The sequence below is a fragment of the Nicotiana tomentosiformis genome, chromosome 9 (assembly GCF_000390325.3).
Source record: "Nicotiana tomentosiformis chromosome 9, ASM39032v3, whole genome shotgun sequence".
Lineage (NCBI taxonomy): Eukaryota > Viridiplantae > Streptophyta > Magnoliopsida > Solanales > Solanaceae > Nicotiana > Nicotiana tomentosiformis.
This window is the reverse complement of record NC_090820.1, coordinates 99,249,191-99,272,474: the sequence shown is the minus strand read 5'-3', so window position 1 is coordinate 99,272,474 and position 23,284 is coordinate 99,249,191. Positions and strand designations below refer to the sequence as shown.

General features: G+C 36.3%; 2 protein-coding genes across 2 annotated transcripts; one reads left to right on the top strand and one right to left on the bottom strand.

Moving 5' to 3' along the window:
* The first annotated feature begins 8,727 nt into the window (after positions 1 to 8,727).
* Positions 8,728 to 15,840, top strand: LOC104117769 (FRIGIDA-like protein 5). Its single transcript, XM_009628861.4, has 6 exons — positions 8,728 to 10,573; positions 11,963 to 12,138; positions 12,227 to 12,986; positions 13,087 to 13,587; positions 14,670 to 14,845; positions 14,922 to 15,840. The coding sequence occupies exons 1-6, from the start codon at positions 8,815 to 8,817 to the stop codon at positions 15,627 to 15,629; spliced, it is 4,080 nt and encodes a 1,359-aa protein (XP_009627156.2). The 5' UTR covers positions 8,728 to 8,814; the 3' UTR covers positions 15,630 to 15,840.
* Positions 15,841 to 18,354: 2,514 nt separating this feature from the next.
* LOC104117770 (uncharacterized) lies at positions 18,355 to 19,961 on the bottom strand. Its single transcript, XM_070185794.1, has 2 exons — positions 19,693 to 19,961; positions 18,355 to 19,017 (listed from the first exon to the last, which is right to left on the bottom strand). Exons 1-2 carry the CDS (start codon positions 19,894 to 19,896, stop codon positions 18,361 to 18,363), a joined length of 861 nt encoding a protein of 286 aa, XP_070041895.1. The 5' UTR covers positions 19,897 to 19,961; the 3' UTR covers positions 18,355 to 18,360.
* Between the last annotated feature and the right edge of the window lie 3,323 nt (positions 19,962 to 23,284).

The window sequence follows — 23,284 nt, the reverse complement described above, 5'->3', positions numbered from 1 at the left end:
AGGGTGCTAGGGTATTCTCTAAGATCGACTTGAGGTCGGGGTACCATCAGTTGAAGATTCGAGATTCGGATGTTCCAAAGACTGCTTTCCGTACTAGATATGGTCATTATGAGTTTTTGGTAATGTCTTTCGGTTTAACTAATGCCCCGGCAGCATTTATGGATCTGATGAACAGGGTATTCAGGCCATATATTGATTCATTTTTCATAGTCTTCATTGATGACATTTTGATCTACTCGCGTAGTAAGGAGGAGCATGAGCAACATATGAGAGTAGTGCTTCAGACGTTGCGAGAATAAAAGTTATATGCTAAGTTCTCTAAATGTGAGTTCTGGCTTGAGTCTGTAGCATTTTTGGGACATATTGTATCGGGCGAAGGTATTAAAGTTGATCCCAAAAAGATTGAGGCAGTTCAGAATTGGCATCATCCCACATCGGCGACGGAGATCAGGAGTTTTCTGGGTTTGGCAGGTTATTATCGTCGGTTCGTGGAAGGGTTTTCATCTATTGCAGCACCTTTGACCAAATTAACCCAGAAGGGTGCTCCATTCCGATGGTCCGATGATTGTGAGGTGAGCTTTCAGAAGCTCAAGACATCATTGACTATAGCACCAGTGTTAGTGTTGCCTTCCGGTTCGGGGATGTATACAGTGTATTATGACGCTTCGTGCGTTGGCTTGGGTTGTGTATTGATGCAGGAAAGGCAAGTTATTGCATATGCTTCACGTCAGCTGAAGCACCACGAAAAGAATTATCCGGTACATGATTTGGAGTTAGCTGCGATTGTTCACGCTCTTAAGATTTGGAGGCATTATCTTTATGGGGTGTCTTGTGAAGTCTACACTAATCATTGCAGTTTGCAGCATTTGTTCAAGTAGAGGGACCTAAATTTGAGACAGCGCATATGGCTGGAGTTACTAAAAGATTATAATATTACTATCCTATATCATCCGGGCAAAGCAAATGTGGTTACAGATGCCTTGAGCAGAAAGGCGGAGAGTATGGGTAGTTTGGATTTCATTTCAGTAGAGGAAAGGCCATTAGCCTCAGATATTTAGTCCTTGGCTAACAGACTTGTGAGGCTGGATATTTCAGAGCCCAGCCGAGTTCTTGCATGTGTTGTGGCCCAATCTTCACTATTTGAGCAAATCAAGGCTCGCCAGTATGATGACCCACACCTGGTGGTTCTTCATGAAACGGTACTACGAGGTGGTGCCAAGGAAGTCACTATTGGTGCAGATGGTGTTCTACGACTCCAGGATCGTCTGTGTGTTCCTGATGTGGATGAACTGAGGAAAGAGATCCTGGAGGAGGCACACAGTTCTCGATATTCTATTCATCCAGGTGCTACGAAGATGTATCGTGACTTGAGGCAGTATTATTGGTGGCGACGAATGAAAAAGGACATAGTTGAGTATGTAGCTCGGTGTCTAAATTGCCAGCAAGTTAAATATGAGCACCAGAGGCCAGGTGGCCTACTTCAGCCGATGACCATACCAGAGTGGAAATGGGAACGAATTACTATGGACTTTATAGTTGGGTAGCCGCGGACCTTGAGGAAGTTTGATGCAGTTTGGGTGATTGTTGACAGGTTGACTAAGTCGGCACATTTTATTCCTGTTGTGACTACGTATACTTCAGAGAGGTTGGCCCAGATTTATATTCAGGAGATAGTTCGGTTGCACGGTGTGCCAATTTCCATCATATCAGATAGAGGCCCTCAGTTTACTTCACATTTCTGGAGAGCAGTACAGAGTGAGTTGGGGACCCGTGTAGAGCTCAGCACAGCCTTTCATCCACAGACTGATGGGCAGTCAGAGCGGATAATTCATATTTTGGAGGATATGCTCAGGGCATGTGTGATTGACTTTGGAGGTCAGTGGGATCGTTTCTTGCCTTTGGCCGAGTTTGCTTATAATAACAGTTACCAATCCAGCATCGAGATGGCTCCAGTTGAGGCTTTATATGGTCGGCGATGTCGTTCACCTATCGGATGGTTTGAGCCAGGTGAGGCTAAGTTATATGGTACTGATTTGGTAAGGGATGCCTTGGAAAAGGTAAAGTTGATTCAGGAGTGACTTCGTACAGCACAGTCCAGACAAAAGAGTTACGCGGATCAAAAAGTGCGTGATATATCATTTATGGTAGGTGAAAAAGTTCTCTTGAAGGTTTCGCCGATGAAGGGAATTATGAGATTCGGGAAGAAGGGCAAGTTGAGCCCAAGGTTTATAGGCCCATTTGAGGTGTTGAAACGAGTTGGGGAGGTTGCTTATGAGCTTGCATTGCCTCCCAGCCTATCGGGAGTTCATCCGATTTTTCACGTATCTATGCTCCGGAAGTATCATGCCGACCTATCACATGTGTTAGACTTCAGCACAGTTCAGATAGATAATAGCTTGGGTTATGAAGAGGAGCCAATTGCCATTGTTGATAAACAAGTTCGCCAGATGAGGTCCAAGAGGGTTTCTGCAGTAAAAGTCCAGTGGAGGGGCCAACCAGTCGAGGAAGTGACTTGGGAGGCCGAGGAAAACATGCGGAGCAGATATCCAGACTTATTCAGCACTTCAGGTATAATTCTAAACCCGTTCGAGGACGAACGTTTGTTTAAGAGGTGGAGAATGTGATGACCCAAAATGCCATCTTTAAATTTAATAATTAATTATGTGTTCTAAGACCTCGAAAAGTACTATTTATCATTCCTCGACTTACGTGCGTAATCCGTAAAAAAATTTATGGAAAGTTTTTATGTGAAAAATGGATTTAAAATGTGGATTAGAGCTTTAAAACTCACCTGAGTTGACTTTGGTCAATATTTTCAGCAAACGGACTCGGATAAGTATTTTGATAGTTTCAATAGGTCCGTATCGTGATTTGGGACTTGGGCGTATGCCCGGAATCAAATTCCGAGGTCCCTAGCCCGAGATATGGAATTTTGAAGAAAAATTAAAATGTTTAAGTTCAAATAGTGACCGGATGTCTAATTATGTGAAAACGACCTCGAAATAGAATTTTGATGATTCCAACAGCTCTGTATGGTGATTTTGGACTTAGGAGCGTGTTCGAAATTTTATTTGGAAGTCCGTAGTTAAATTAGGCTTGAAATGGCTAAAAACAAGAATTTAAGTTTCGAAGTTTGACCGATGAGTTGACTTTTGATACCGGAGTCAGAATCCAGTTCCGAAAATTTTCATAGCTCCGTTATATCATTTATGACTTGTGTGTAAAATTTGAGGTCAATCGGAGTTTATTTGATAGGTTCTGACATCGAATGTAGAAGTTGAAAACTCTTAGTTTCATTAAGCTTGAATTGGGGTATGATTCATGGTTTAAGCATTTTTTGATGTGATTTAGAGGTTTGACTAAGTTCGTATGATGTTTTAGGACTTGTTGGTATATTTGATTGAGGTCCTGAGGGCCTTGGGTGAGTTTCGGATGGTTAACGGATCAAAAAATTGGACTTAAAAGTTGCTACAATGTTTCCTATTCTGTTGGATATTCTGTGTTGATATCGAGCCCAGGTATCGAGCCCAGGGTTGAGGAGGCTCAGGCTCGAGCTTGAGATCGAAGCCACGATCGAAGGTCGAGCTCGAGGACATGATCGAAGGTAAGGCTCAAGGGCTAGGATCGAGACCCATGCTCGATGCCCTGATCGAAGGCCCATGCTCGATGCCCTGATCGAAGGCACATGCTCGATGCCCTGATCGAAGGCCCAACCTCGATGTCCTGATCGAAGGCCCAACCTCGATGCCCTGATCGAGGCCATGACCGAGGTCCAAGCTCGAGCCTGTGATCGAAGCCGTGATCGAGGCCCAGTTCGAGGACCAGTTCCGAAGGCTGCTAGGCTGTTTTATAAAAAGAGGGCATTCGTCCTATTTGCCATTTTTGACGTACTTGAGCTTGAGCAAATGCGACTTTTGGCAGATTTTCAAGGAAAAAACATTGGGGTAAGCAATTCTAACTCGTATTTGATCTACATATACAAGTATATCATTGTTTTTACCATAAATTAGTGTTTTGAGATTTAAATTTGGGAAATTTTTAGAAATCTCATAGAAACGAATTTTTGAGATTTCGGTATCGATTCGGAGTTGGATTAGAGTGAAACTGGTATGGTTGGACTCGTAATTGAATGGGTTGTCGGATTTCATAACTTTCGCCGGATTTTGAGATGTGAGCCCCGCGGGCGAATTTTTAATTAATTTCGGGATCTTTTCTTAAAAATATAGTATTTTCTTATAGAATTGATTCCTATAATATTTAGTGATTGTATCGAATTATTTTGGCTAGATTCGAGCCAGACGGAGTTGGATTATCGTGGAAAAGGCCTTATAGTGGATTAAATTGGAGCAAGACGAGGTAAGTCTCTTGTCTAATCTTGTGAGGAGAAAATTACCTCATAGCTGATTAAAATTAAATAATTGTTGCTAATTGTGGGGGGCTACGTACGCACGAGGTGACGAGAGTCCGTGCGTAGCTACTATTAACGCTAAAGTCCGGGTAGTTTAAGACTCAAAGCATGAATTACTTGTGTGAATTGTATTCTTTATTAATTAAAATAATTGATATATATATATATATATATATATATATTGTGAATTTAATTGATGTATATATTGTGAATTGTCATGAAAAGTAGAAAAATATGAAATTTTCATATGCTTAATTTTTTTGTTTAAATTAATTAATTGTTAAAAGAAATTGTTCTCCTCCCAAATTTTATCTTATAATAAATATATTCTCCTTCCGGAGGCACATAAGAAAATGTCCTCCTTCCTTGTGGAGGGGGCCGAACGCCTCGGCAAGATAGATGCATCTATGGATCGCGCCGCACGTCCCTCGGCAGTGTACACGGCATTCTGGATCGGGCCGTACGTCCTTGGCAGAAATCGTACTTAATAATAATAATTACACGATACTTTAATAATTTCTTTCAGCTTATGAAGCTAATTAATAAATTGAAAAATCCTTGAAATTTAATGAATTATTCTTCTTGCTTGTTTAGGAATTAATTGTTACTCCTGTAAATGAGATTTAATTGATAAATTGGAATTTATTTGAATTGAAGGAATTTTATTAATATATTGAGAATTGTTACATTTGAAGGAATCTGATTATTTCTGCTGATTAAATAAATTATTGTAAATTCTGTAAATCATGCTGATTTAAATATCCTAGTTTTATTTCAGTTATTATTATTGATCCATAGTGAGTGTCAAAGTCGGCCATCTCGTCTCTACCACTTCGAGATTAGGCTTGATACTTACTGGGTATACGTTGTTTACGTACTCATACTACACTTGCTGCACTTTTTATGCAGGATCTGAGACAGGTACTAGTGGAGGGCCTATCATCACATACCCACATCATCCCGAGGCATAGTGGTGAGCTGCCTTTCTGAGCCGCTCTGCAGCTACCAGTGTCTCTTCTTATATTTATATTCTGTCTATTTCATTTCAGACAATATTTGGAGTTTTGTATAATCTACTAGATGCTCATGCACTTGTGACATCGGGTCTTGGCATACACATTGGTAGAAGTTGGTATTTTATTATTTTCTTGGAATAAAAGTTTAACCAATGTACGATTGACTTATTAGTTGGCTTGCCTAGCTGTAGTGTTGGGCGCCATCAGTATGACTCCATTTTAAGTTTATCTATATCTCTAGCCACAGATTTTGAATTTTTAATACCCTATATATACAAAAAAAAATTGTTCTTTGAATCATTAAATGTTAAATTAGTTGATTGTTATTATATAACATTGCATATATTGTCTTAAAATTGCCAAGTAGTCTATTTTGCAACACCATATTTGACTTAACCTCAATGCAAACTACTCAAATTGCATTTAAATTCAAATTCGAATATCATATCAGTTTGTTAGTAATAATAATTTTTTAAAAATGACACACAATGTAAATACAAATATATATTCTAACATATCCTTATCTTATAATCTATGTATTTGAGTTGAAACAATATTTGAAATCGTTGAGATTAACTTCCAAAATTTTAAATTCAACAAAGATGAAATATAAGAAGAAATTCGTTGTCATCTCTTATTTCTGGTTTTTGGACCTTTCATACATTTTTTTTCAATATTTATTTTCTTTTATCTTATTTTTTATGTCATTCTTTCTTTTATTACAAAAAATTAATTTATTTCACTATAAAATGATGATTTTTAATAGAAATTGTCTACGTAAGAACTTTATTTATATTTTTAATCTTTGGTTGAAATTCTTTTATATTATTTTTTGGCTTTATCTAATCAGCCTAAATAGGTGCTCATCCGACCACTTAAATTAAAAAATTTAAGGATGTGTAATTTATATATAACCCATATATAATATATGTATAATCGTGTGTTGTCGGTATATTATCTATTTATATTATCTATAAAAAGTAAACAATAAATCTGGCCAGATATTTATGTAAATATTCCATAAGATTTTATTTTTTTGAGTTTATCCTTGATATGACTTCTATTATAATAATTTTAAAAACTCTCTACTAATGTTCAAAAATATCTTATATTTTTATTATCTTTGAAGTAGAAAAAAGTAAAGAGTTCTTTCGAAATAATTTGTTTACATTTTAAAAAACAATTCACGTCATACCATTTTTTTTTAAATATACTCTTTGTTACACTTGAAAATCGCTATAGAAACTATCAATTAGAAACCAATATATCTCTTGTTGAGTTCGAGAAAAAAAAACTTTTCACATAATCTAATGATTCAAAACTAATATTCTTAAACGAAAAAAAATTATACCCTTTCAGTATTGGCTCGAGTACAGCTAAATGAAGGGGTTTCAACTTATACCCTTCAATTTCTAGAATGTGCTAAATTAAAATTAATGATAGCAATTGTATAGCCAAAGTTTTGTTATTTGTTTGATGCCCATTAATACAAATTGACTATTCAAACAAATATTCTTCAAAAAGAAAAGAAAAAAACAATTTTTTTTTTAAATATTGACTGATTTTTGTGATGTTTCTTTCTCTAGCATGTATGCTTACTTCATTATTATTTATGTAAGTAAACTTTTATTCGATTTTTAAACTCTTTTTTGTTATTTGGATAAACATAGACGTGTACCCTATATATAATATTTATTTTAAAAGAAATTCGCTTTATTCAACTATAGCTACATTGTTTTAAAGAACTATAATTATAGGGTTTTAAATGTGAAAGAGTTTTATAGTTATAAGGAGTAGTTTTTTTTCAGGGGCGAAGTAGTATTTAAATAATTAGAAAAGATAACAAAAATTCCTATCATGATTTCATATGATCATTAACTGGATTAAGTATGATAACATGATTAAAAAAGGACAAAATTTTATTTTTAATTTAAATTCGAATTTTAAAACTTAATCTATAAATTCAAAATTACTATCTTTTAATTCAAATTAAGCTTATATATATATATATATATTTGACTAACATAATCTAATAGAATAAAGTTATCATATACTATTGACATTTATTAGTTTAACACTTAGTTTAACCATAATGCCAATTATATATGGTAACTTTATTCCTTTAGTATATATAAAAATTAGGGTTCTCTCAATCGAGATTGAGGATGCTTCTCAGGAATGTGTTTTTTCTGGAGACGTGGTATTCACTCTTGACTTTTTCTTATATTGTATTTCCCTTTTTAATTTCATGTGCTAAATATTTTTGACACGTAATATAAATTTGTACTAAATTGCGACATGCGTGAAACCATAACTTTATAAATAGGGAAAATGCCCAAAAATAACCTTGTGGTATTCGAAATGGATCAATTATAACCCCCGTTTAAATTTGAATCCAAAAATGACCCTGCCGTTATAAAATAGGTCTAATAATGCCCTTGTGTTATTCAAAATAGATCAATAATGCCCTGAAATTTTTTATTTAAAAAAATATTTTTAAAAACTGAAAAATATATATTCCGTAAAAACTAAAAAAAGAAAGAAATTTGCAAAATATATATTTTTAAATCTTTTCATTTTTTTTAAAGTATTTGTTTTGTAAAAACTGGAAATTTTTTTTTAAAAAAGCTGGAAATTTATTGAAAAAAAAAAAATTTTAAAACTGGAAATTTATTTAAAAAACCCGACATATAACTATAAATGAATATTTAAAAACCGACTAAACCGACATAATTGTACCGTGCCGAACCGATTTTTAGGTTTTTTTTAATAAAACCGTATGTTTTTATATAAATCTATAACTGTACCGATAATTATAGTAGATTTTTTATTTTATAAAAATAAACCGAAAAAATATTGAACCGTCAAATTGAAAAAAAAAAGATTTTGCAATTTTTTTTATTTTTTTAAAACTAATGCATATGTAGTCTACTGCTTTAGGAGAGTTTTTTTTTTTTTTTTCAGTTTTTTAATTTTTTTTTTCCAGTTTTTACAAAACAAATACTTTAAAAAAATTGAAAAGACTTAAAAATATATATTTTGCAAATTCCTTTCTTTTTTTAGTTTTTACAGAATATATATTTTTCAGTTTTTAAAAGTATTTTTTTATTAAAAAAAATTCAGGGCATTATTGATCCATTTTGAATAACACAAGGGCATTATTAGACTCATTTTATAACGGCAGGGTCATTTTTGAATTCAAATTTAAACGGAGTTATAATTGATCCATTTCGAATAAAAGAATGTCATTTTTGGGCCTTTTCCCTTATAAATATAATAACTTAAATATTAAGAACCGTTATATTCGCCATTTAAGAAAAAACTGATGGGTTTAATGTAGCCTCGTTTGTCTCATTTTCCCTGCTCTTAGCTTATGAAGATTGTGTGATTATGGAGAAGATATCTCAAGTTATGCAACAGAATGAGGTAATGAAGAAGGGTTTAAGGAAATTAATGTTGATGTTTATGCTGGAATGGAAGACTTTTGAGGAGGAGTCTGATATGACCAGCAAGTGTTTGCAAGAATGCTTCAATGAACTTGAGGTCAGGGAGAAGTACTTGACCTCAGTACAAGAATCGGTGGCTGAGGGCTCTAAGGAACTTGACTTGATCAGGGAATCTTTAGAGCAGAGACGGAAAGAAGTTGAAACAAAAGAAGAGGAGTTTTGTGCATTCCAAGAAAGAGAAATCTGGGATTTGGAATGCAAGTGGCAAGACTTCATTTTTGCCAAAAAGGGATTCGATGAAGCTGTGAAATTGAGAGAGGAGAAGCTGATCGAGCAAGAAAAGATTGGGGAACGCCTTTTGGAGGAAATAGGATTTGAGCATAAGCAGTTGGAGAATTTTTGCAAGTCTAGTTTTACGGAGATTTGTATGAAGGCCAAGGAGTTTGAGGAGCTCTTGGAGAAGTTGAATAAGATTCAGAGTTTGATTCGCAAAGAATCAGATGTCCTTCAGTTGAAAGAGAGAAAATTCGCTGAACGAATGGAAGAATTTCAAGTTAAGGAAAATAATTTACAGTCGACGGAGAAGGAACTTGAAATAAAAGTAAGGAGCTTGGACACCGTGAAGAAGGAACTTAGAGAAAAGGAACATTACCTAGATTCCATTCAGAAGGAACTAAGAGAGAAGGAAACTACTTTGGATTCTGTAAAGACAAAACTTACTATCAAGGAAGACCACCTGACCTCAGTGAAGAAGGAACTGGAGGACAAGGACAAGGGTCTGGATACAATTAAGAAGAAACTTGAACTCCGCGAGCAGGACTTGAATTTTTTCGAGGAAATACTCCAACTAAGGGAGGGAGGGCTCAATTCTATTCAAAAGGCATATAGGCAGCGATCAGAAGATCTTGATTCTAGGGAGAAGAAACTGGATTTGGTTCATGGTGAGTTTCAATTAGAAAAGGAAAAATTCCAAACAGAACAAGGATTCTTCAAGAAAAAACTGAAAGATGTAGCACTTAAAGAGAAACAGGTTGAGGTGAAATTTAGAGAGCTTGAACAAAGAGAAAAGCACATGGAAGATCGGTTTAAAGTGCTTGAGGATAAAATGAAGCAACTGAAAACTATTGGTAATGTCCCTAAGAAGACTGAGTCTATTTATTTATACAATGTAGAAGTGGAAAGAGTTGGTGCTATCTCTAGTAGTTCTGCTGATATAAAACTTGTTGTGACAATGGACGGGAGGACTTTACAGATATTCTTAAATGAGCACGCAAACAAGCTAGATTCGTTGTCTGATGATGTTTTCAGGTCCCTTCAATTGTCTCGCAACCCTGCACAGTTGGTGCTTGATGCAATGGAAGGGTTCTATCCTCCCCACTTGATGAACGGAGATACAGAGTTTGAGGGCAGTGTTGTCAAGCAGACCTGCATTCTTCTATTAGAGCAGTTAATTAGAGTATCACCGAAGATTCAACCTATTGTGCGCAGAAGAGCAAGGAAACTTGCGAGAGAGTGGAAGGCTAAAATGAGGGCAATGACTGGGGATCAACTAGAGATCTTGGGCTTCTTGTATCTGTTGGCTTCTTATGGTCTGGTCTCTTCCTTTGATGCGGATGGGCTTATGAGCCTGCTGACTGTTGTTGCTGAGCATAACAAGTCAATGGAGTTGTGTCATCTTCTTGGTTTCACAGAGAAGATTTCTTGTAAGTATCGATATTGCCTTTGTCTTGTTATTCTTTTTCTAGCATTCATTCTACATCTTCTCTTGCTCGAATCTAGTCTACCACTATTTGGTAAGATAATTTCTGTACTATCGCTTGCTTCTTATTTCTCATCCAAATGGATATTGATGATCAATTTGATTTTGATGTAGATAAGTGGTATGCCCAGAAACTTGAGGGTGTTTTGGAACAACGCCATGTAATTACTTAGCTGTGTAATTGCTAGGATATTAATTATACAGTCTTTTAATTACATCGTATAGTAAATTAAAAGACCTTTTTGTTTTCCATAATGTAATTGCTCTGTAATTTTTAGCCTTGTGGCAAGACTTCTATTACCTGATCCAACATTGCCCTGTGGCAAATCTTTTGTTAGAACTGTTTTTATGTTAATTTTACGTCAAATGGGTGATTCCAAAGAGTATAAAGTGATGCTAGAATGGTCGCGGTATCAGGAAAGATCTGAGGAAAATTTGGAGAATATACCAGCTTGTATATGCTAGATTGTATAAAGAGTGAGGAACTAGAGTTGCTTTGAGGGAAGGAACACATCTATCCATATGTAGAAGTTTAAATGTCTTACTTTATTAGCTCTTCGATGTAATGTATGGGATGTATATGATGAACAAAATATGAAAGATTTTTTAGCTCATTACAGAACTGATTGTGATTGTAAGCGGATGATTTTGCATTATCCTGCGCCGACTTAGTGCTTAGCCTTTGATTAATGAAAATACTTTTGGTTTCTAGTCTGAAGAAAAGATGGCTGACCTTAATTTTCAGTTTAATTAAACAATCCCTTGGTAGGTATCTGATTATGAGATCATGGGGTAACCAAGGAATGCGTTGTGTTCATTTGTGGTTGTGTACTATTTTGGTACAGCTTGCATTGCTCTCCCCTCATCTTTATAAGGTAGGGGTAAGGTCTGCGTACACACTACCCTCCGGGTTTGTTGTTGTTGTTTGCATTGCTCTGAAACACGAAAAGGGAGGGAAATTTGGTGTGTGTACTACCATGGTGGGAGTGTGGCTAGGTTCCTTTTACTATTATCATTGATCTGGGGCCACTAAAGCTTGATCCAAAATGACGAGGAACTAGTAGATTGTGTTGCAACTGCGAAAGAGAAATGGCTTTGACTTTAAGTGGCCAATTCCTCTGGAAGTGTTGAGTTTTCTTAACATTGCGTTTTTTTTCCATCTTCAAACAGTTGAGATGCCTTGGTAGAATTGTTGATTATTGTATGGCTGCATTGTGGATATTCGTAGAATGGCATGTTATCGGGTGATGGATTAAATGTGAGCAGATTATTGTCATTCCATTTATTCAAAGGTAATTAGGGAACTTTGACAACTAAATCATATTCATGATAGGTTTCATCCAGAACCTCATAGCCAAGCAAAAGCATCTTGAAGCTGTTGAATATGCTTATGCTTTTGAGCTCACAGGCCATTTCCAACCAATACCTATTCTCAAAGACTACTTGAAACAAGTTATGCAGATTTCTGAGTGCGTTTGTATTGGAGAAACGTGCTCAGTCAAAGAAAAGGTCTTTTACCACATTTGTCACTGCTATTATAATATCTTGCTGGATAGATCTTTTCTTTGAAATGCTTGATCTTATCTTTTGCATACAGAATGAAGCCATTGAACAGAGTGTAGCTTCCATTAGAGCTGTTATCAGATGCATTATGGATCACAAGCTTCAATCTCAATACCCGTCTTCACAGCTTGAAGAGTGTATAGAATCTCTCACAAGGCAGAAGGCAGATGTAACCGCATCATCTGTCATTTCTGAGGCTCAGCTGAAACAGGTGGTATCAATTAGTCCATCTGTCCCCACTGATACCAAGGCCCTCAGCTCTACCTCATTCTCTGGAACGGCCTCCACTTGCATGTTAGGTCATTCCGATGCTATGGCTGCCATCCTTGTGAGCATGGGCGGAAAGAATTTGCAGAATTTTTTATACAATCATTGGAATGAGCAGGAGTTGTTGCGCATTGAAATATCTAGAGCTCTCAAAATGTCATGTGACTCAGGATTGCTTGTATTGGAAGCACTTGAAGGATTTTATCCTCCAGAACCTCATAATGAAGAAATTTTATTTGATCGTAGTGTTATCAGGAAAAGTTGCATTCTTCTACTGGAACAGTTGATGAGGCTCTCACCAGAGATTAAACCAAAAGCCAAACTGGAAGCACGCAAGCTTGCATTTGACTGGAAAGCAAAGATGATAGCTGAAACAGAAAACTATCTGGCAATATTGGGTTTTCTGCTTCTAGTAGGTGCCTATGGCTTGGCATCTTCCTTCGATAAATATGAGCTTGAGAGTTTGTGCCACACTGTAGCACAGGATGAGAATGCATATCAGAATTTTCATGTACTGGGTATTGCAGGTAATACTTCTCATAAGAATTCATATGTGGCCAGTCTTGTGTGGCACATTTATTATTGTGGAATATTAGTGACATCATGTGTTCTATTCTACCTTCTCAGGAGAAAATCCCCAGATTGAGAAATCTATGGATCCCTCTAAAACTGAACCTCTTTGCGACAATGTGGAATTGAAAAGCAAGGCACGCGATTTAACCTCTGCTTGTTCCTTAAGTTTTATTCATTGTGCATCAGATCCTGCAAAGGTTGTCTTAGATGCATTGCGGAAATGTCGTTCTGCCAACTTGGGGAAGTGTAAATATGGCCCATCATCACTTATGAAGAGGTTCTCTGATTTGTTGGAACATCTGAGAGAAGTTTCTCCAGAAATAACAACTCAGGTTAAAATAGAGGCAATTGTGCTTGCTGTTGAGTGGCGAGAAACATTGACCGGATCGCAGCTGAATCATTCAGAGGTCATTGGCTTTTTGCAACTTTTAGCTACTTTTGAATTGTCATCCTCTTATGATTCAGATGAGCTTCTAGGTCTATTGGAGATTGTTTACCAGTCTAGAAGGGCAATTAATTTGTTCAAAATCCTAGGATTAGCAGATAAGATCCCAGGCATGCTCTCTCTCTCTCTCTCTCTCTCTCTCTCTCTCTCTCTCTCTCTCTCTCTCTCTCTCTCTCTCTCTCTCATGCATATGCACATACAGACCAAGTATGATAACAGCTACTGGTTATATGTTGGTTTTCATTTCAACTTTATTCAGCTCTCTCACGCATTACTATTATATTTTGATCAACCAGTTCATATTCTTGTGGCCTTTTGGATATGTTCTCTATGGTAAATAGTTTGATCATATTGTGTTCGTTTTCGAAGAGTCTTAATTTGAAGGAGAGCCTTGGCGTAACCGGTAAAGTTGCTGCCATGTGACCAGGAGGTCACGGGTTCGAGCCGTGGAAATAGCCTCTTGCAGAAATACATGGTAAGGCTGCGTACGATAGACCCTTGTGGTCCGGCCCTTCCCCGGACCCTGCGCATAGGCTTAGTGCACCGGGCTGCCCTTTTTTTTCTTTTTTTCAAAGAGTCTTAATTAGTTGGAAGTCTTTCAATATTTTATAGGATGTAATTTATTACCATTTCGCCCCAGTTAGGACTCTGAGTAGGTGTGAGATATGTTGACCTTGGTGGATATGAAGAGAGGTAGAGGTAGGCCAAAGAAGCATTGGGGAGAGGTGATTATGCATGGTATGACGTTGCTTCAGCTTACCGAATGATAGGAAGGTGTGGAGGTCGAGAATTAAGATAGAAGGCTGGTAGGTAGTCGAGAGTGTTGCTTTCCCATACCAGTAGTATTAGTGCTAGTCTTGTATTCTTTTATTGTTAGATTTTTGTTACATGTTCTTTTCGCTACGTTTTCATATTATTTTGTTGTTGTTATTGCTTGTTGCTATTGCTTTCTTTTCATCTTTCCTTGAGCCGGATGTCTATCGGAAACAACCTCTCTACCTTTAGGTCTGGAAACACTCTACCCTCCCCATACCCCACTTGTGGGATTATACTGAGTTTTTTTTTTTTTTTGTAATTTATTTCCATTTAATTCTACCCGACACTTAAATTATGTGGGGAGATTATCTTATATGTGATATCATAAACCATTTTGTACAACTGAGTTCTCATGTATATAAATATACTTTTATAGGCTTTATCGAAAATCTGATAAGGAGAAAACAATGGCTGCTGGCTATTAGATACATCTATGTATATGAACTTGTTGACTTGTTTCCACCTGTGCCCCTTCTTAAAGACTTCGTGCTATACTCAGAAGAGCTAGCCAAGAAAATACATGATAATGGACTCGGTTCTCGTGAAGCCCAAGTAAGTACTCATCTCTTTTATCTCTTGAACTATAAAATTTAGTTCTGTGCTCATGATGTACCAAATTTGCTCACAGGAAAAAGCTATAAATTGTGAAATATCTGCATTGATAGCTGCAGTAAAACGCATATTGTGGCACAACCTTCAATCAGAATACTCACCTGACCACCTTAGAGCTCGTATTGCAAAGCTTCGAAGGCAGATGGCAGACCTAAGGATCCCAAACCAACACTCCGGCTTCACTACTAAGTCTCAAGTTGACGACAGAGATGAAGGAACTCTATGTGCTCCGATTTCTCAAGTGCAAAAAGCTGTCATGAAAAAACGTCTTGCCTCAGCTACAGAGGGTGTTATTGTACATGAGTCCCAACAACAGCGAAAACTTAAGCGTGTTTGCCAGTTACCCGAGCGGACAGAAGTTGGTCCAGATGCCATCATTTGCAATGCTTCTCTATCATCTTCTGTGCAATCATCTTCTCAACCCACATCGGCAGATGGTCAAATTAGTACTGCGACACCAAACTACTCGGAAAAAGTGTTTTCTCAGCGCTTAGAGGGCTGCCCTGAAGATGACCAGATTTGTGATTCTGGACAAGCATCTTCCCAACTATTTGGTGATTCACATGCTTATGATGATACTGAGGTTGAAACTGAAGTACCGGTTCAGATAAACCCAGTTTATCATTCTGGGCAAAATTTGGTGCCAAAACTTCAGGAGCTACTGAGTAAGCTCAAGAATTCTTTGTCCAGCTCAGGGAAGACTGAAGATCATGAGAGGACGTAGCGGGAAGTGAAAAGGGACAAGAAGAGTTAGCTAGCAAATTATTTGATTCTTCTCTGTAAATGGTAGGTAAATACATGTACTATACAAAAAGATCAGTAACTAATCTTAACCAGGGGACTAGCTAAGCTATCTAACTATTGGATCTACTAAACTGTTTCTTCAGTTAAAATTGATGCTAACTAAAATGTTAGCCGGCGGATATTTTTTTTTTTTTTTTGTGTGTGTGTGTTCCAAAATCGTTTTTTTCCCTGATGCAAGTGGGTTTAGCCAAATTATCCTATCTTCCATCTTGTTACAGTAAGTCCCTACTTTAATACAAACCAAAGTGGAAAAATGATTATCCGGTAGGACATTTTCTGATGAAAATATATTCTATGGAGAACTTCCACATTGGTTGAAAAATGGGTCGTCTTGTTATATGGTCTTAGACAGTCCTCGTCTCATGAGTTAGCTTATGAGGTTGAGTTAGGCCCAAGGATCATTCCTTAACCGTCAGTAAATGCACACAGTAGCATCAGAAAACTGTGAAGCTTTTATGATCATTATGCACATTGTTTCACCCCCAAAGGCTAAAGCTCTGATTCAAAACTTGAAAATAAGCTACTCACTGAGTTTTGGCTACAAATTCCTGCTACCAAACATCATTATACCAAGGAGAAAATGTGATGCCCCTGATGGAGGGCTGGCCGATGAGGGTGAGTCATTGACAAGACTTCTAGGCTGGCAAGCTTCTGAAGAAGGGGCTTGGGTCGTGACAAAAATAGGACCTTGGACACTAAAAGTTTGTTTACTTCTCTCTGGAATCTGTGCTGCTTGTACTACTATTGGACTCCCTTTCAGCATCATCTGATCTTCCATTTTGCTTCTCTGTCCTTAAAGTTTCTGGATTCAAAGGGTTACTATACAAATGACCATAGTACGAATATGGATTGACCGAAATGCAGCTTCCAGGTGCAATATATCTATAAGAAGAGGGGTAAGGGCAGGGAGGGAATGCATTAAGTTGAGGCCAATATACAAAAGGCAGAACAGAATTTGGTGGATACGTCGGGAAAACAGGATATGCACATTGGTTATGGTAGGGAATATTGGACGCGGTATTAGCCATTACAGGCTTTGGCATATCTACTGGTGCTCGAGATGATGGAACTGATATATTCATCTGACTTGAAGTTGACGCGTAATTCATTAATCCAAATGGCGCAGGAGATGCAGAACACGAAGGTTCAGAATGTATAGTTGTTGCTTTCTCTGAAGTTTTGCTCTTAGAGATTGCTTTCCTCTTGCTTCTCGATTTCGTTGAAACTTTCTTCCCCTGTTGAGAATTGGGACTAATATTCTGGAATAACATGAATAATTCCATCAGAAGAAACCTCTTTAACAGAATTAGAAGGTATTTAGTCTAAAATGTGAAAGTTAAGCTCAAAACTAAAGGAAGTTGACTGGTGAGGACTAACTTAAAGTCACAAACAATACATATCTTGCCTAGCAATATCTTGTCACAGTAACATGACTTAAGATACTACTCCCTCTGTTCCAGTTTATGTGAACCTTTTTGCTTTTCGAGATTCAAACTTTGTAAACTTTGGCCAACATTTCGAAATGCATGTTTTCATCAGAAGAATTGTAACTTATAGTACTTTTCATATAGTTTTTGAATATCCAAACTTTAACTTTAAAATATCGAGTTAATCTAATGCAATTTAGTTTCAAAAATTAGTCAAATTGACTTCAAAAAGCGAAAAGGTTCACATAAACTGGAATGAGAGTAGTAATTTGATGTATTGAGTTTTGCTTTGCAGCAGAGTTACCACATATATTGAAGAAATGACAATGAGTTGCAGATCTTACAATAGTATCAGTTTGAGTATGTGATAGAAATAACTCCTCTCTTTCTGCATCCTCATCTGTCCTGCAAATGTGGAGATGATTTAAAACTCTTTTTACATAAACGCGTTATAGGCTACTTGAAAATATACAAAAAAAACATGCAATGCAGAATACCTGTAATACTTTTGTAGGAGGTCCAAGTTCTTATATTTGGTTTCCCTTTGAACCAGGTCATTAGGAAAGCCAGCCATGAAAAGAAGTGTAATTCCCAAGGCCTTAAAGAAGAAGCTTCCGCTGCGAATATGGACTAGCATTGCCATCCCACATATGACCGGCCCAAAAGATTTTAGCTTGTTTCTTCCCATTCGCTGCCTGACGTATCTGGAATTACAATGCATCAATTGTAAGTTAGCTATAACCAATTTTCTGCTCACTTTGTAGTTTAACTATTATATACGTTGACAGTGTAAAGAATTTTTATACTATCAGTGCAATTTAACTGGTTACTATATCAATGCCTGATATGAAGAGTTACCTGATGTCGTAGATCAACTAAACCTAATAGTGTACAAGTTCTTTACCGCGTTAGTACACAAAACATAAACTCTATGTACTATTTCAACAAAGCATACGAGATCAAGTAACTAAGCAGTGCTTACTCATTTTGAGGAAGATTTCTTGTCTTTCCTCCATATTTGATGCATAGGAATAAGCACGACGGGCAGCTAGGATCAGAGGGGCGCATGACCTTCTCCTCTTCAAGTATTCTAACAGGACACAAGTTTGAGTTCTGTTTGTTGGCATAGAATATCTTCCTCCGAACTCCAGGTTTATCGTATAACACATGCTCCTGACACAGATCATATTAGTTCAGTTGAACTTAAAACCAAAACAGAACCATTTAGTCATAGGTACAAGAAATTAGGTAGCATACCCCCGGATTTTTTGAATCTGTATAGTGTTCTCCCTTGTGTAAAATGCTAAAATGATTGAAGTCTAATTCATACATGTCCTCACATCCATGCCTTATACCAAGAGGTGAAAAAACTAAGATTTTTCTTATAGTATGTGATTGAGCATTTTTCAGTGAAAGCTCTTTTGATTCAAGTATTTTCTTTACTTCCTTTGGACAAAAAGCCACCTTTACAGATTTTTTATGTGAAAATGAACTTCCCTGTCTTCTGAATGGCAGATCACTTGCTTCACCAAGATCCTCTTTCAGTACTTGTTCTTTGATTTCCTTTTTGATATGCAAGTTCTTGACATTTTCTCTACTATCTGTACAGTCATTACAAGTGCCACTATCATCGGATTCTTCATCGTCTTTGTCTTTGTCTTCACTATCATCGGTGTCATTATCTGCAGCTGTATCGCCATCTTTGGATCTCTCAATATTTAGAAACTGACTATCATGTATGCTCATCCAATTGACTAGGCATTCTTGATCTGTATTAACATCTTTGTTTAGAAAGATTTCAGTATGATCCCTCACTTCTGAGTCCATTTTTTGTCTTTTGAGCTTTCTGAAATGCCTTTCCCCCATACTTTGACAACTGGCCTGTGGTTAAGAGAAAGGTAACATAAGCATGGAGTGTATTTGGAATGAAAACTTACTCTTCCAATTATTAGATGATTCGAACAGATGATGTATTTTGTTTTCTTTGAGCACACTGCATACTTTTACATGTATTAAAAAGTTCACAAGAACAGTTCTGTAGTATGAATAAATCTCTCAAGTTGCACATATACATAGATTATAAAATTCTACTTATCAACTTCGCGTAACAATGTTGAAATTCTGTTGAACATGCTCAGAGGGAAACTCAAGGTTGAACTTTTATTTTATTTACACTTGAAATCAGCTCATTCAAGATTAAGTCTTCAAAGAATAACGACAACATACACGGTATAATCCCACAAGTAGGGTGTGGGGAGGGTAGTGTACACAGCCTTACCTCTACCTTGTGCAGACAGAGAGGCTGTTTTCGATAGACCTTCGACTCAAAGGCAAGCATGCATAATCAATCACAACAGAACAGAGACACTACAATCTAAGGTAAATGAGGCAAGAGTCCAAAATAAATGAATAGGAACCAAGACTAAAAGCCACCAATCGAAGCCAAATATATTCCAGGCAAAACAGATGATTAGAAGGCAAGTAAAAACCATTAGCAGTTATTATTTTGGGAATCACATAACATTCATATAGCTAATTAATTATGAGCAATCATACTTCTCCATTTGAGAGCTCCAAGTCCTTATGTTTTTCTTGTATCTGCGATTCAAGAACTGATATTCTGTCCATTAGCTCTTTATTTTTCTGCCTCTCCTTTTGCAATTCAGCAGAAATCTCAGCAATGCCATTTAGACTCTCTTCTTTCACCTCTTCATTGTAACACACAGAAGCACTGACCAAACTATGGCTATTTTTTAACATTCCTCAATCACAGAAAAGACAGCAGTATGCTCTGAGTTAAGCAAAAGGAAATAGCCAAGAGCTTGAGCTGCATCAAGTTTGGTGGTAATATCTGAGAAAATGAGCGTAACACTGTATACTAAGCTCCTGCCATGGGCGGGTCGAAAAAAATAGTTGAACCACACTGAATCTATTGTGCGTAGTCTTATCTTATATTTCTGTAAGAGGTTGGTTTTACGGCTTGAACTTATTAGCGACGGTGACACTCTTATTAGTTAGTGGTATCATCCGACCGTTTCACAATTTATTTTACCACGTATTTATTATTGCTATTATATGATTATGTTTCAAGTTAAAGTATTGTCCTTAAAATATTTGTCATTGTTCAAATTTCAACAAATAGGTAAAAGCGATTATGATTACAACTTTTTTTTTCACACTCAAATATTTTTCATTACTCAAAGTTTATTTTATACCAAATCTGTACGCCGACAGAAACTTTTTGGTTACAAGTAATTAAGTGAACATAAAAGGTGCCGCTTAGTGATCAAGATGTTACGAGTTCAAGAAATGCAAGACAAGACTGCATACATCAAATTCAATATATGGTCTGGTCTTTCCCTAGGCTCCATATATAGCGGGAGCTTAGTGTATTGGACTGTGCTTTTTATAAGTGAAATAAAATTTCTATCACAAATGATGGAAATAATTAAGACATGGAGAAACTAAAAATCTTAAGAACATAAGCATGCAAGATTTCTGAATATCTTAAGGAGTATGATTTCCTTCCGTCATACAATTCTTGGGTTGTTTTATTTTTATTTTGTTTTTGTTTTGCCTTCTCGTTCTTTAATCTTGATTTTATCTTACCGTACAAGACGATACAAAGTATATTAAAGAAAAATGATATTGTATAGCCGTTCTCAAAATAATAGCAAAAAAAAAATATTTTTTTATATATATACATTCTGCATGTTATATGCAATGATTGTACAAATTTTATAATTTTTTCGGCTATTGAACGTAAATAATTTCTTGATGCCAGTTAGAATTGATAATTAGTCAGTTGCACACAAATTCTTATGGTACAAAAATTAAAATAATAGTACTACTTAAAAAATTAAAGAAAAAGATTTGCTTAGCTGTTAAGAGAAAGTGAGGGTGGTTTCTCAATAATCGAAACATTAGGAGCATCCTAGGCTACTTATGCTGTTATTATACGTTTTGCCTTGTTAACGCAAATGCTAGCAGAGTTCTTTAATCCTATACCTTTTGTCTTAGCTAATATTTGGTTAAAATTTTAAAAAATAAATTTTGAAGTTATGTTGAAAAATAATTTTTGAAAGTTAAAATTGTGTTTGGACATGCATTTTATTTGAAAAAAATTGACGTTTTGTGAGTAGAAAAATAATTTCACCCAAAAACTGGAAATTTGAAAAAAAAAATCAATTTTTTTTAAAGAATTAATCATAGTTCATGAACAAACAATGTTTTAAAAAAAATTTGAAAACAAGTTGCCAAAATTTATGGCCAGATTTATAATTTACCACGTCTTTTGGTGATTTACTCTATCCTTATTCATTCTCTATAGACTATAGCAATTCTTTTTTTGTTACTCATTTGGCATTCAAAATCGTATATAGTGATATTGACTATCTAGATTCACGTTAATTCAGTAAAAGAATAAAACAAACCCTAGCGAAAGATTTTCTATTTCCATAATTCGAACTCAAGACACTTTATTATTCCCTCTGCATATTAAACTCCAAGAAACAACATTATTAAAGGTTAAAATTGTTCCGAAGGGACGACCCAGTTGGGTTTGGCGGGCGACGTCCACACGGGCGACGCGGGATCAATCCACCGCAATGTCCCTCTGAGTCTGTCGTACGGGGCTTGTCTAGTGCAGTTTACATACCCTATGTGGTTTGCAGGCTATTACACAGTGAAGGTTTACCCAGTGCGCACAGAGTGCTCACTCAAATGGCGGCCGCGGGTTTTTTGGGATTAAAAAAAAAAAAAGGGTTAAAATTTAATGCAGCAATGGCGTCTATTTACGATGCAAAAAGGAGAAGGTGTGTACACGTGCACATGAATATAATATGCTTATTGAAAGTACAACATTAGAATATTATATTAACCTCACGTGCAATGGCAATTTAGAGTTGTCTTCATTCTTCTATTGCAATTTGTACTTAACCTTGGATTCCATCTTCTTATAAATTCTTTAAAAATAAAGACAGCTATGTGTACCTTTCCTTTTTCAGAGAAGAAAAAAAAGGTTTTGCTCTGAACCATGTAAGCTGAAGGAAAGAGATAAAGTACATTATAAGCAATGCAGTTCTTCGATAACGGGTTCATTCAATTGGACTATTTTCGATACAACAAAAATAATAAACCAGTATAATCCCTATACGAAGATCTTACCTCTACTTTATGAAAGTAGAAAAGTTATTTCTGATAGATTGTCAGCTTAAGGAAAGATGGAAAAGAAAGCAGTGACAACAACAAGATATGATAAAAAAACCAAAGAAAAAAAAACAAATATTAATAAAGATCTAAGTATAAGATTACCGAACCGAAAGAAAGAACAAATAGTAATAAAGATCTAAGATAAGACTACTGAAGCGAAAGAAAGAACAAATATTAATAAAGATCCAAGTATAAAACCGGACTATTATCGATCGGGCTTTCGTCATCCATATCCATCACTGTCAGGGGTAAGCGCATCCGTACAGACTAGACTCTTTTAAATGAAAAAAAGGCTTCTTGTCGGCAAATACCCCCTTCTCATCAACGTAGTTTTAGCATTAATGAAGGGTGGAAGATACCACGCTGTGGATCCAAGCACAGGAAGTTTAGGAGGTGTCACCGTCAATCACGTAAGATAAGAAGTGACCTCAGTCTTCAGATCCTATGTGTGGCAATTGAAAGAAGAAGTTGAATGAAAAGTTTTTGATCCCCTCTGCTGAGCCTTTTCTTATCTCCTCTGCAGCAAGCTCTGCTGGCCTCGCGCTCCAAACTGATGGCGTCTCGACGTTCTCCTGGCGCTCTCCCCCTTTAAGAAGTATGTAAAAAGGCTCACGTTTTTTGGCTTCCTATAAACCCCTCCTAGGTTTAGGTACCAGAGGAGATCGCTATGATCGTTACTGTATTCGTATCGAAGAGATGCGACAAAGTGTTCGGATCATTGTGCAATGTCTTAATCAAATGCCTAGTGGCATGATCAAAGCCGATGATCGTAAGCTATGTCCTCCATCACGATCTCGAATGAAACTATCCAGAGTATAAATAAATGTGTGTTTGTAAAAATCTAATACAATTTCAACAGATTTTAAATCTGTATTTATAATTCTTAAAGTACAAAGAATTTAATATAAAAAATTATTAAGGTCAAATTCATCAAGTT